General features: G+C 38.3%; 1 protein-coding gene across 1 annotated transcript; it reads left to right on the top strand.

Moving 5' to 3' along the window:
• The first annotated feature begins 3,421 nt into the window (after positions 1-3,421).
• LOC110875930 lies at positions 3,422-4,198 on the top strand. The gene has a single exon (XM_022124122.1). It carries the CDS (start codon positions 3,422-3,424, stop codon positions 4,196-4,198), a length of 777 nt encoding a protein of 258 aa, XP_021979814.1.
• Positions 4,199-15,455: the final 11,257 nt, after the last annotated feature.

Raw genomic sequence — 15,455 nt, forward strand, 5'->3', positions numbered from 1 at the left:
ATTCGAGGTGGGTTTACCATGTTTGTGGGATAAAGGTCACCTAACCACTTATGTGAATAAACTCACACGTATATGTAAGTTGGACGACTTGATTTGGAAACCATGAACTTAGGGTCACCGAAGCATGGGGAACAAAGGTGTTGATGGGATTAAACATGCCAACTAAACATAAAGATGTTTAACCGATCCCATATGGCTAGAAGTTGCAAAGAGTTGCAATTGTCAAACGTTGACTACCTTGTTAATTTAAATAGAGGGATAAAGGTCACCTAACCAATATTTAAATGTAACGTTGGATTCTAGATTTTAATTATTAATTGTCTATGAGACACAAAAGGGTATTAATGATTAAAATATAATAATATCGAAAATACTAAAATTGAACCTTGTTAAATTTTGTAGATGGCCGCTAACAATATTACCCAAACCGTCCGTAACCTATCACTAAAAACTATCCTTGAAAAGGATCGTCTCAATCATAACACTTTATGGATTGATATCGAAACTTAAGAATCGTTCGCAAATAATTAAAGATATCCTATGTGTTGAACGATCCTAATCCCAATGAACATCTTATGGAAGATAAGGATGCCTATAACGATTGGATTAAGTATATCGAGGATACTACGCAAGCCTCATGCCTCATGTTAGGAATTATGATTCCCGAGATTCAAAAGGATTTTTGAACATCATGAGCATACGACATGATTACCCAATTGTAGGAAATTTTCCTAAGGGTAGAACGCTTTGAAACGATTCGAGCGCTTCATGCATGTCGAATGGAGGAAACCCAATCGGACTCATCTTATGTCTTTAAGATAAAAGCCACATTGATCACCTCGAAAGGCTCAATATGAATAAAAGGGTTTTATCCATTCTAACGATCAATGAGGGTGGCAACTAGAAAGGGCATCACCCCGACACCAAAGCAAATGTTGAAAATGGAAACGGGTAATTCAAAGGGAAATGATTAGAAAGACTAAAGCGAAACCACCGAAACCAAAAGAGAAGAAGGCAAAGGTTGCCATGAACGATCCATGCTTTGAGTGTGGTGAGATAGGGCCTTTAAATAGGAATTGTCCAACCTATCTCAAAGAGTTGAAAAACAAGAGGGATGCTAGGCAAACCTCAGGTAAAATCTTAATGATACATATTGACCTTAATGTTATTTCTTCTAACACATGGGTATTAGATACCGGATGTGGAACTCATGTTTGCAATTCGTTGCAAAAAGGTTCAAAAGAAATAAACATTACAAGAAAGGAGACTATGTTTTGAAACTTCCAAATGGTTTGGAAATTGTTTTAAAATGTCTTGAATGCTCCTAGTTTGACTAGGAACATTATTCTAGTTTCCCTTATAAGACAATATGGTTTTGACTTAAAGTTTGCAAACATTGACATTTATATCGATGAATGACATGTTGTACTTTAAACCTATGCCTTCAAATGGTATTTATGAATCGGTTCATAATAATACATCATTTGATAGTTTAATGTACCAATCAATCACCAAGAAACTCAAAATGGATTTGAGTAAGATCTATCTTTGGCATTATCGCCTTGGTCATATAAACAGATGTCACATGTAAATACTTCGAAAGAATGGTCTCTCGGAGACAAATGAAATTAATTCATTTAATACATGTGAATCTAGTTTACAAGGTAAAATGACTAAGAAACCCTTTAGTAGGAAAGGGCAAAAGATTTATTAGGTATCAACCCTTTACCCAAAAAAAAGATTTATTAGGTATCATACATTCAAATGTATGTGATCCTTTTAAGCCAATGACTAGGAATGGTGATAGATACTTCATTACCTTTTACCAACGACTATAGTAGTTATGGTTATGTGTACTTGCTAAGACACAAAATTGAAGTTTTGAAATGTTCAAAGTCTTCAAAAGGTGAAGTACTAAATAAACTCTTTTAAAGTTCTTCGTTTCGATAGAGGAGGAGTCGAACTCTATTAGATATGGTTCGATCTATGAAGGCTAGGAGCACCTTATCTCTATCACTTTGGGGTTACGCTTTGCTCTCCGTGGCCCGTATGGTCCAACCAAGAAAGTGGATAAGACACCTTTCGAAATATGGAATGGAAGGGCTCCATCATTAATCATATTTAAAGGTATGGGTTGTGTGAAGCTTATGTTAAGCAATACACTCTAAAAAAAAAATTGAAAGTCCGATCCACTAAGTGTATCTTTGTAGGATATCCTAAAGATGGTATAGGATATTAATTCTACGACCCAACTGAGCAAAAGGTATTTGTTGCTCGAAAGGGTAAGTTCTTAGAAGCTAAGTTCCTTATGGAAGGAACCAGTGATAGAACAGTGGAACTTGAGGAGGATCAAGAACCACAAGACGATACACGTTTGGTTGATACTAGCACTCAACAAGAGATTGTTGAAAACGATCAAGAGGTTGATCAGAACACACAAAATGTTCGCAGATCTGGTAGAATTAGCAATCCACCTGAAAGATATGGATTTTTCATGGATGGATGCTACGTGGTAGATTCAGATGAACCAACCACATACCATGATGCAATGTCAAAATCCGATTGCGACAAATGGCTTGAAGCCATGAACATAGAGATGCAATCCATGTATGACAACCAAGTATGGGAATTGGTAGTAGCACCTCTTAACTCCAAAGTAGTTGGAACTTAGTGGGTTTTCAGGATGAAAACCGATATGCATGGTAACTTGGATACTTGTAAAGCGAGACTTGTAGCAAAAGGTTTCACTCAAAGGGTTGATTATGATGAGACCTTCTCGCCCATGGCGATGCTAAAGTCAACAAGGATATCATTTGTCATACTTGCACAATATGATTATGAGATTTGGCAAATGGATGTCAAAATGGCTTTCCTTAATATATATCTTGAGGAAGATGTCTATATAGTTAAGCCTGAAGGTTTTGTCGATCCAAAACATCCTGACAAAGTATGCAAGTTAAAGAAATCAATCTATGGATTGCCAGGTGTTAGTGGAGAAGCTTGAAAAACGTATTATGCATTGGAGGAATAAATTACTCTCGTTCGCAGGTAGACTGCAACTCATTATTTCGGTTTTGTCCTCGCTGCATATTTATTGGTCTTCTGGGGGGTTATCTCTAACTTGGAAGCTTTGATGCGCAATTTTCTTTGGTCTCATGACAATTCGTTTCAGAAGGGCAGGGTTCTTTCTTGGAAAGCAGTTTGTGTGCCTAAGTATGAGGGTGGATTAGGGATTCGTCGTATTGGTGATATTAATAAAGCACTTATGTCAGTGCACATATGGAGTATCCTTACTAAACGTCAGTCCCTATGGGTTGAGTGGGTTCATTCGTACAGATTAAGAGGCAAAAGTTTCTGGGCTTGTAATATCCCCTCTTCTTGTTGCTGGTCGTGGAGGAAAATTCTTCAGCTTCGGCCGGATATGAGGAGATATGTTTGGTCAGAAATTGGGAATGGGTTATCGACTTCAGCTTGGTTCGATTTGTGGAATAATATAGGCCCGTTGATTCAGGTTGTTTCCCCGAGACTTATTGCGAATGCAGGGTTTGCTTTGGATGCTAAAGTGGCTGATATTTTCTTCGAGTCTTCGTGGGGTTGGCCGAATGAGTGGAGAGATCGGGTTCCGGCTCTAAATCATCTTGATAGCCTTTCTATTCAGCCGTATAAGGATGATAAACTCTATTGGCATCAAGGGGACCTCCTTCATGATTTTTCTACAGCTAGAGCTTGGGATTCGTTTAGACATCGAGAGGTGGAGGTAGAGTGGTGTTATGTTGTTTGGTTCAGCCAATGCATTCCTCGCCATGCGTTTTTAATGTGGCTTATTATGAGGCGTAAATTACTTACTCAGGATAAGATTTTGAGCTGGGATATCTCACGGAGAAAAACCATGAACATGATGTGTTGTTTGCTATGCTATGCCAACCATGATTCTCATAATCATCTGTTCTTCGAATGTAAATTCTCGGATCAAATTTGGCATAAAGTAAGACATAAAGCGGGTATGGAGACGGTTCAATCTAGTTGGGATGATATTGTTAATTGGCTTGTAGTTCGGTCCAGATCGAAGTCAGCTAGAAACTATGTTGCAAGATTATTGGTAGCAGCCACAGCTTATTTCATCTGGCAGGAGCGGAATGCTAGACTTTTCAAGAATGAGTTGAGACCTCCGGAAGCCATTACTGATCTTATTATTTAACAGGTCCGTTATAAATTGATGGGAGCGAAGCTAAAGAATTGTGAAAATGTCCGAACGCTTCTAGGTGATTGGGGGATTATTGGAGCTGATATGCGTGAAGATGTTGGCTGATTGAATAATGTTTGGTTTTCGTTCAAGAGTCTAGTCTAGTTGTTGGTCTGTTTTGGTGGTTTTTTGTGTGTTTTCCATTTGTTTAACTTTCATGGGGCATGTCCCATGATTGAACTAGTGTAGACTTTCTGCACTACTTGTGCTTTTTTGGTTGTGAATATATAGAATCACCGGGGTAACCCTTTACCCAAAAAAACAAGCATCTAGAAGTTGGAATCACCGTTTTGATGAAGAAATTAGGGAATATGGATTCATCAAGAACGTCGATGAAGGTTGTGTGTATAAGAAGGCTAGTGGGAGCATCATCACTTTATTAGTATTATATGTTGATGACATTCTACTATTTGGAAATAACATTCCAACCATGGAAGGTGTAAAAGCCTGGTTTGGAAGTTGTTCTTCCATTAAGGATCTTGGTGAAGTCGCCTATATTTTGGGAATAAAGATCTATAAGGATAGATCAAGGCGCTTGATAGGTTTATATCAAAGTGCATACATTGGCAAATTCTTGAAAAGGTTCAACATAGAGAACTCTATGAAAGGTTTGTTACCTATTCAAGAGGGGACAATATTGAATGCGTCTCAATGTCCAAGCTCAAAGGATGAGCAAGAAAGAATGAAAGGAATCCCATATGCGTCTGCTATAGGATTCATTATGAACGTAATGATATGCACTAGACCGGACAAGTTATGCGCTTTAAGCATAACGAGAAGATACCAGCGAGAAACGTCATTAAGCGACTGTTAAAATATATTGAAATACCTCAGAAGGACTAAGGATACATTTCTAATATAAAGATCTGGTGAAAGGAACTTGTTGTAAAGGGTTACAAGGATGCGAGTTTCGGAATTCGTTGTAAAGGGTTACATGGGTACGAGTTTCCAAACTGATCGAGATGGTTCTCGATCACAATCAGGGTAGCATTACAGAATCAGAATACATCGCCGCTTCATTGATTGAGATAATTCATATGGATCTGCCACTTGAATTATTGCCGATCTAGGGGTAGTCCCTGCCATTAAGGCCCCTAGAGATCTTTGTGATAACGAAGGTGCGATTGCTTAAATCAAGGAACCTCGTGTACATCGAAAGACTAGGCACATTGAGCGGAATTTCAACTACATAAGGGATGAAGTTGAAAAATAAAAGATATGTATTCGCAAAGTTCACACTGATCAAAATATTGCGGATCCACTCACGAAGCTCCTTGAACGGGCAAAGCATGAAGGGTCATACTTGTGCCTAAGGACTTCGATATTCTAGTGATTGGATTTGATCTATTTTGTATTTGGATATTGGAACAATTGTTATTATAACTCTTTATGGTATGTTGAGTTATGTTCCATTTTAGCATGTTTAAATCCGTGAATAAGTTACTTATTCTAAATGTCCGTAGTCGATCATACTTTTGGGAACAAATATGAATGAAAGACTATTATGAATTTGGATTGGTGGATATTCATTAGACATGAATATGGAGCAAAGTGTTGCTGCCAAAGTTCATAGATATTTGTGGGATACAAATATTGGACTGACTCGCTCTCAAATATTACTGCATGGAATCATCTGTGATTGATCATAAGTAAATTTGAGTAAAGGAGAATATCATAGTATCCTCAGACCTGAGATACATATTGGGTCTTGATATTCACCAAATATTATACCTTGACTTTTTCTTCGCTATCAGTAATATGACAGTACATAAGGCTAAGCTCAGGTGTGGTACAACGTGATTGCGAGAGACGTATGTAGTCAAGATGGGATTTGTTCCTCTTATTCGTTGAGAGCAAGATGTCTAAGGCCTGCTAAAGTTAAATCAACAGAGAGTGATCACTCTATGTCTCTGGATTTAACATGACATCTGTAACGAAAGGATAAATGGTAGATTCTCATAAATCATGTTCAAGTAAGGGACTTGAAGGGGATGATGTTATTGAATGGCACATATAGTCATACGTATTAGGGGTAGTAAACCGTAGTTAGGCGTTATTTACTACTTGCATCAATCTTCTATGTATCTTGTGCAAGTGGGAGATTGTTGGACTCTGTATGCCCAAGACACATATTAAATTGATGTGGCTAGTACGTTATGATCCAAGTCGAGTCATACCCTATAACAAGCTAGACAAACACTTACAATATTTATTTATGATATGATCAAACAAATAAATATTAACACTTAGAATATTTAGAAACTGGTTTTCTAAAGAATTGCACTTGACAAACCAATAAATTATATAGATAATTTATTTTGAGAGAATATTTTATCTTGTTATTTAATGGGTTAAATAATATTATAAAAAGTTATATAAGTCTTATAACATATGATGTTATATTTTATAAAAGTTATAAAATGAAACAAGACTTGAATTTATTTTATAAAAGAATTTGATTTTTTTTTATAAAATATAAGCTAGGCCGCCCCCCCCCCCCTCCCAAGACAAAATGGCCAATCAAGTTTCATGCAATTTTGCATGTGTAAGACACCATTTGATTGGGTGGTCTTCCCAAGCCCTTTTGTCCAATAAGAATACATGCATTTGCATGTGCTAGAGGTTTGGTGATTGGGTGAAAATGGTGGCAAGATTCTCTCAAGTATTATAACTAATTTTGTTGCAAAAATTAGAGAAGACACACTTGAAGAAGCTCTCAAAATCGGTCATGTATGGCTGATTTAGAGGGGACTTTAAAACATCAAATATCAAGTGCAAAACTCCAAGAAACACTCTCATAATTTCGGCCAAGGGTAGGGCTTCAAGGGTTTTGATTTTACAAGTTATTTCAAGTGTAAAATCACCTTTGTTCTCTCTCAAAAATCGGCCATAAGAAGGTTTCCAAGAGTTGGATTCATGAGAGAATTTTAGTGAGTTATAAGTGTATAAATCCTAGCTAAACATAAGGTGTTTGTTGGAATGCTTGGGGTATACAAGCTTGAGGTCTTCTATACTTGAAGGCGAACGTTCAAGAATCATCATCTTCTTCATATCCATTACTCCTTGGAAGGTAGTATTCTAAACACCCTATGGTTGTGTTTTAATTTTGATAGCATGCATGTTCGTATATGGATCTGGGATTGGGTTTTATATATAAAATGGTTTCATATCTTGTAAGTAACATGTTTTAAATAAACATTATTTCCGCTGCGTTTTTATTTCATATGGATGAAATTACTTTGATAAACATGTTAAAATCCCATCACCTAGAGTGAGTTTGCGACTGCAGGGTATACCTCCTGCTTGTGCGGCTGCAAGTGCCGCAGCAACTTGTTCGTTAATCAGAGCCGTCAACTGGGCTTGAGTCATGTTATCGCGTCCACTCATGATCTTCGTATCAAAGGGAACATAAGTGAGAGAGGTTCGCGAAAAGTGCGATGACAGAAGAGAGTAAGCACACAAGTGTTCTCAAGCAATAGTGGTTATGTGTATCTAAGCATACCATGAGCAAAGTTCTATGTAATCTAGCAAGTAGGCAATAAAACATATACCATATCACCTAGAATGGGTTGAGTTTTGCACGTGGAGCGAAGCGTCGTTGTGGATCGTTGAGCACTGTACAGGTTATAGTCTGGTTTCAATAAAAACATTTTCCCCTTATTAAAACCAAGTTCACTATAACCAATGGCTCTGATACCAATCTATCACACCCCCAAAATCCACACGCGGAGCCATCACCTCTTGGAGGCGTGACATGACCAGGATCAAGCCACCAATCATATTGAACAATAATAAATGTAATCCAACCAATCATTTATGACATTTCAAACTTATAACTTATGTTGGGTTTTACATTTATGCTTCCGCTAAACATTGAAACTATAGTTTTGTTTTGGGAACACCTTTCATATTGATTAAACAAGGCATCCACGATCCATGTCCACAACGACCGCGCCTCCCAGTGCAAGCTCCATGAGTACCTATTGACCTGCAAGGCATGTAACAGCGAGTCAACAACAAAGTTGAGCGAGTTCACAGTTGGTTGTTTGGTTATAGTATTTGCTTCGTAAAGAATATGTTCGCTTTGTAAACCATGTATCGTATTTATTTGTATCGCGGCCTCCAGGCATGTTTGCGAAGATTAGTGGGGGTTTCCCAGGTATTCTATACCAGTTGTATTTGTATCACGGCCATTCCAGGCATGTGTGTGAAGATTAGTATTCGTATCGCGGCCATTCCAGGCATGTGTGCGAAGATTAGTGGGGGCTTCCCATGTGTTACTAGTCTACCTGTATCTATAAGTGACCTTCCCCTAACGAGGTTAGTGGTGTGACAACTCGAACCTTTGACTTTCACTTTCGCATTAAATGCACGTTGACTTTGACTGTTTGATAGTTGACTTGTTGACTTGTAACTGTACATGTTATGTGTTAATGAAACGTATTGTATTGTGCATATATGTGATTACTGTCATGATGTGAGAATTAGTATAAAACACTTAGACTTATTCACCAATCAAACCAGCTCGACGAATCAGAGTTGTGATTCGCCAATAATGACTCGACGAAACACAAGTGTGTTTCGCCAAACCTAATCTCGACGAAACAGATTAGATTCGCCGAGCCCAAATTCGCCAAAGCCCAACTGTGGCCAACATGTTACGTGACTTTATATACTCGGTGTTCTGTTCATTCGCCACTCTTGGCAATCCGAAAACCCTAAGAACTTTCCTGTGTGTGTGTGTGACGGCAACCGCGAACACTTGAAGCTCTCGAGACCAACTGAGCCATTCATTCGGCTAGCACGGTTAGCGTATAAACCTTTGTTTGATTGGTAGTTTGTCATTCATATAAATTGCTAACTGTTTTGATTGAAAACGATGGAGTAAATGTTATATAACGATTATGTTCGTGATTGCTTGATAAATTGATATTACTAGAATATACACTATGGATTTTAATTCCTGAGAATCTAGATTTGGTTTGCTTATGATTGTTGATTATGATTTCTGGGTAAGACCAACCTAAATGGTTTAGGGTTAACACATGGTTACGTGATTATGATATGCAATGATTTGTAATCAAAGAAAATCAATGACTTTGTTGGATGCCGTGTGATTGCTGGGTTACATGTATGTTACTGATTGATGGTGTTATGAACTGCTGTTTGATGCTGAAGATTGATGATGATGTTACGGCTGTAGATGATTAGGGTTTCTGCATATGATTGTGTAACTGCTGAATAACGTAATCGGGTCAACGTAACTGATAGTTGTTGACGAAACACACTGCTTGACGAAACTGGGTTTGACGAAATGGAAGTGTGTCTCGTCGAGGACTGTCTTGACGAAACTGGATTTGATTCGCCAAGGGGGTTTGACGAAATAGAACCCTGTTTCGTCGAGGGTAGTTGACGAAACAGAATGTGTTTCGTCAATATGTGTTTCGCCAACTTGAATATTTTGCACAGTAACCTGACTTAACTCTGTTAGAAGTTAACTGAGATATTTAACTGCTGTTAGGTGATATGCATGACTTGTGTGATAACGGTTACATACTAGTACTTCTATGATTATACCTATACGTGAACAACTTGGATATAAACTGATTATGCATACGTACGTATTTAGGACGTGATTGATTTACTTCGAGCACATACTTAGCATACCGAGCAAACCCAAGGTGAGTTCACACAGTCAAGGCATGGGGTTCCCGGGTGGGAATGGGATTTGATGAATTATTGTGTATACTCAGATGATAGAACCTAACGGTAAGATATGACTAGACTAGTAACACTTATTGAACTGATCTTCGCACACCTGCCAAGGGTTGGCCGCAATATTATGACTGACTTCGCAACCTGCCTTAGGAAGGCCGCGAACTAAATTTACTAATCTTCGCATACCTGCCTTGGAGGCCGCGATGGAAACTGATACGATACATGACATAAAGAACGAACATACTACTACTCACACTATACTATTACTGAACTGTTAACTGTGAACTCGCTCAACTAGTTGTTGATGTGACAACTCGAGTTTTCGACCTTCACTTTCACATTAAATGCACGTTGACCTGGACTGATTAGTTGTTTGACTTATTGACTTGTAATGTACACGTTGTGATATGATGGAATGTATTGTGATGTTTATGTGTTAATGAAACGTATTGTGCATATATGTAATTACTGTCATAATGTGAGAATTATTATGAAACACTTGGACTTAGACTGATTAAACCACATAGTGCTCGACGAAACAGAACTAGATTCGCCAAGGTCATCTCGACGAAATAGAATGAGATTCGTCAACATCATCTCGACGAAACAAAGCCTGTTTCGCCGAGCCCAGATTCGCCAAAGCCCAGTTAGGGCCCAATACGCTGTTTTGAGTATAACTACGTGAAACGGTTTCAGTTTCACACCTTTGACAAAACCGAAACCCTAGAGCTCTTATTATTATAGGAGAATTCTATTAATGGCAAATGGCTATCCCAATTACCACCAAAGTCAATTACACATGCTCGGAGCATGTCTTCTAACGTTTGAATTGTCCTTTCACTCTGTCCGTCTGTTTGTGGATGATACGCAGTACTTAGATTTAATCGAGTTCCCATTGCTTTCTGAAAACTTTTCCAGAAATGAGAAGTAAATCGACTATCTCTATCCGATACAATGGAGAGTGGGACTCCATGTAGGGATACTACTTCGTCCACATGCAGTTGTGCTAACCTTTCCATGCTAAAGGTTTCTTTCATTGGTAAGAAATGAGCTGATTTGGTTAATCGGTCTATAATTACCCAAATTGCATCATTACCTCTTTTGGTTTTGGGTAACTTAGTAACAAAATCCATTGTTATGAGTTCCCATTTCCATACCGGCATTTCTAGTTGTTGAAGTAATCCTGAGGGTTTCTGGTGTTCAGCCTTAACTTGTGAACAAGTTAAACACTTGGATACGTATTCGGCTATATCCTTTTTCATTCCTATCCACCAGAAATTATTTCTTAAATCTTGGTGCATCTTATTGTTTCCTGGGTGCATGGTATACCTAGATTTATGTGCTTCTTCTAAAATCTTATTTCTTAACTCTTCTTGCTTAGGTACCCAAATTCGTTTCTTATGGAATTTCCAAATTCCATCATTTCCTTGTTCTAGTTCTTTTAGGTAACCTTTCATTCCTTCAGCATCATCTTTGATTGCTGTTTTCTGAACTTCTTTGATTTGTGCTATTAAATCTACTTGGAGATTTAATCTCAGAGCACGGACTCGTTTCGGTTTCTCATGGTACTTACGACTTAAGGCATCGGCAACTACATTTGCCTTTCCTTCGTGATATTGAATATCACAGTCGTAGTCGCTCAGCATCTCCATCCATCTTCTTTGCCTCATGTTTAATTCTTTTTGCCCAAATATATATTTTAAACTTTTATGATCTGTATAGACAGTAAACTTACTTCCGTACAGATAATGTCTCCAGATTTTAAGGGCAAAGATTATGGCTCCTAATTCTAGATCATGAGTCGTATAATTCTATCGTGCTTTTTCAATTGCCTAGAAGCATACGCAATTACCTTCTTGCGTTGCATCAACACACATCCATATCCTAATTTTGAAGCATCACAATATACTTCAAAGTCTTCTGTTCCTTCTGGTAAAGTTAAGATTGGTGCATTTGTCAACCTATGCTTCAAAATCTTAAAGGCTTCTTCTTGTCTAGGTCCCCATTCAAACTTAGCAGCTTTACAGGTTAACTTGGTTAAAGGTACGGCTATCTTAGAAAAATCTTTGATAAATCGTCTATAGTATCCAGCTAAGCCTAGAAAACTTCTTATTTCCATTGCTGTTTGTGGGATTTTCCACTTTGTAATTGCTTCTATCTTAGCAGGATCTACATGGATACCTTCATGATTTACCACATGACCTAAGAATTGTATTTCTTGCAGCCAAAATTCACATTTCGAGAATTTGGCATAAAGCCTTTCTTTTCTTAACAAAGTTAAGAGAACGTGTAAATGCTCACAATGTTCTTTTTGGCTTTTGGAATAAATAAGTATGTCGTCGATGAAAACGATCACAAATTTATCCAAGTATGGTTTACAGATTCGATTCATCATGTCCATGAATGCTGCTGGGGCATTCGTTAACCCAAAGGGCATGACGGTAAACTCATAATGACCATACCTAGTTCTGAAAGCAGTTTTAGGTATGTCTTCTTCTTGTACTTTCAGCTGATGATATCCGGATCTTAAATCTATCTTTGAGAAGTACCTAGCTCCTTGTAATTGATCAAAAAGATCATCAATCCTAGGTAATGGGTATCGATTCTTAATCGTAACTTTATTCAATTCCCTATAATCGATACACATTCTCATCGATCCATCTTTCTTTTTCACAAACAACATTGGTGCACCCCAAGGGGATGAACTAGGTTGTATGAATCCTTTGCTTAATAATTCATCTAATTGCTTTTTCAATTCTAGCATTTCGGTAGGTGCTAATCTATATGGTGCTTTAGCTATTGGTGCAGTACCTGGAATTAAATGAATTCTAAACTCTACTTCTCTATCAGGTGGTAATCCAGGTAATTCTTCTGGAATACGTTTACTAGGAATTAATTGTGGTTCGGCAGGTTTCTGAACAGCAGCCACAATTTCTGGAATAGCATGGGCTATTCCTTGGGCGATAAAGTGCTCGATATCTTGTCGAGTTATATATTGATCTTCCTGTTCCTGCTCAGATTGATTTACTTCATTAATTGGTTCATTGTTAGCGTTTTCCATCTGCTAATTAGTAGGAATTTATTAGTGTCTAACTTATTAATAACAAATTTAGCACAGATGAACACATATATTACTACAACATACAAACATAACCAAAATTGTCGATTTCTCGACTTTCATTTTGTCATTGTATATTGTATATGCCTCCGTACACACCATATCTTACAAGGTTTTATTGCCCATTTTACAGAATTAGTTTTACTATATTAGTTATAATACAGACAAACTTTTTCCAGCCCTTCCTATCTTTTGGTCTACTGGCAGTTTCAGTAACGACGCTCCCTCTCGTCGTACTTCCAAGATAGTTGCTCCCCCATTTCCCTGATCCTATTACCTGTACCTATCAGTTCTTCACCGAACTGACGAAGTTCAGCTAGGTTTTCATTACTCATGGGAGGATTAGGGATAGGTTCTGGATCAAACTGTGGGAGAAAACTATAGGGACTATTAACTATATTTTGGAATTGCCAGTCATTGGTCCACCATTCCTCCATTTGGCCTAATGGTCTGGTGTGAACTAGTGGGTCTGGAATAGCTGGTCCTAGGTTTAGTGAGAATTGGGCTGTTTTTTTTTTTAGGTAAAGGGTTACCCCGGTGAATCTATTAAAATGCAACCGCAAATAAGTACAAGTAGTGAGGATGTGTTCCACACTAATTCATATACAGGACATGCCCCATATATGTAGAACAAAGTAAAAAAACCAAAGACCTATAACACCCCATTACCTAGTCTACTATACATCATGACACGACATCTAGTAGACAAAATAATGCAAAAAACACAAACATAGTCCTCAACCACCATCATCAAATATAAAGTAGCCGCAAAACAGCAGCCCCTTCAGCCGAAAAACAGACAACCTATCCATTAGAGAACTTGGACGAAGAGGTGCTTGCCCCTGCTTTCGAAGAGGAAGAGGAAGGATGAATACCCGATGTCATAAATTTACTCGTTTCGTTATAGACTTCCTCAACCACTTCCTCATCCGATTCCCCTCTGTCACTTGACAGTTTCTTCTCCACTCGACCCACAGTAGTACCTCCCTGATTACCATTATCATCCTTTAGAATGTCAAACGGGTTAGACGTTGAAACCGGATTCTGTACCGGACTCTTTGATGACGATTTCGGTTTAGGGTTGACAACTGGCCTGTAAACTACCTTTGGCTTCTGGTTTTTCATATGAAGCCCTTGATTATTTGGTTTCTTCTTTTTGGCTCCTACAACCTGAAAGTCATCCTTTTCGTTCCTCTCAGTACCCCTATTCAAATTAACCTGCGGGTTCTGAGGACACGAACTATCCTCATGACCGAAGACACAACAAGAAGAACATCTTAACGGCTCCCAATCATACTCAATTTTAACCTCCACCTTTGAATGAGTAAGACCCTCCAAAGAAGGGATTGCTACCGTAACACTCTTCTTTAACTCAACTCCTGCCTGAACTTCAATAAGAGCTCTAGCATAGCTGCTTCTTCCCCAAGATTCCGCACACATTGTAGCCGTATACGAATCTAACATTATAGGCACCCCAATCTTAGATGCGAGTAAACTAAGCCCATCCTCAGTAAATGCCGCTAACGGCACATCATGCATCTTGACCCAAACTGGAATTGCTTTTAGATCCTCTTTTTCCAACTTGATAGAAGCCGACCACTCTTTCAAAATGATTGGAACGTTTCTAATCATCCACGGACCATCCTCTAACATTTGATCCATCCCTTCTTTCGTTGTGAACTTAAAGAAAAAGAACCCATGAGCATTCATCATAATTCTTGACAATCCATACTTTGCCCAATTGTTCTTTGCATAGAAATCAACAACAGGAAAAGCCAGCCGTTTACCCAGAAAATAACCATACAACGTATTCGCATACCTGTCAGAGACTTGTTTAACTGAAGATAGAGGAATGACAACATCAGCTCCATCAATAACCTCATTCGATTCCATCACCCTAAAGTTCACCTTCGCTTTCTCTTTAGTATCATTGACAATATTCGCAAAAGAAAGTTGTACCGGAGAACCAGGACCTGTTTGTTTTCTTTTATCAGCTGAAGAATTAGCTCCAACGAGGTCTGAATTTGGCGTAAATTTGCTAGGGTAATCCCAAAAATTATCAGCCTTTCCACCATCCCGTTTATCTATCCGAACCGGAACTGTTACCTTGGTGAGTTCATCGATGATGTTTGTAGCCTTGGGGTCACTTTGTATTGTACTCGTTACATCACGCTTAGACCGGAAAGTGTTCCCATCTACATCAATAAGTCGTGCAGCAATTTCAGCAAACGACAATGATGGCTTCCCATGAGTAGCCTGTTGATTTCCACCAGAACCACTAAGATCATCCATCAAACCCTAGTAGCCGTCAATCAGCAACAAAGTAACCAGCCGCGAAAAAAACCCTAATCGGTATAGCCTTGCCGAATTCCGAAT

Source organism: Helianthus annuus, chromosome 8, assembly GCF_002127325.2.
Source record: "Helianthus annuus cultivar XRQ/B chromosome 8, HanXRQr2.0-SUNRISE, whole genome shotgun sequence".
Classification (NCBI taxonomy): Eukaryota; Viridiplantae; Streptophyta; class Magnoliopsida; order Asterales; family Asteraceae; genus Helianthus; species Helianthus annuus.

Bases quoted from the DNA above. Each gene is read 5' to 3' on its own strand.
- LOC110875930 (XM_022124122.1), top strand. From the start codon at position 3,422: ATGAGGAGATATGTTTGGTCAGAAATTGGGAATGGGTTATCGACTTCA.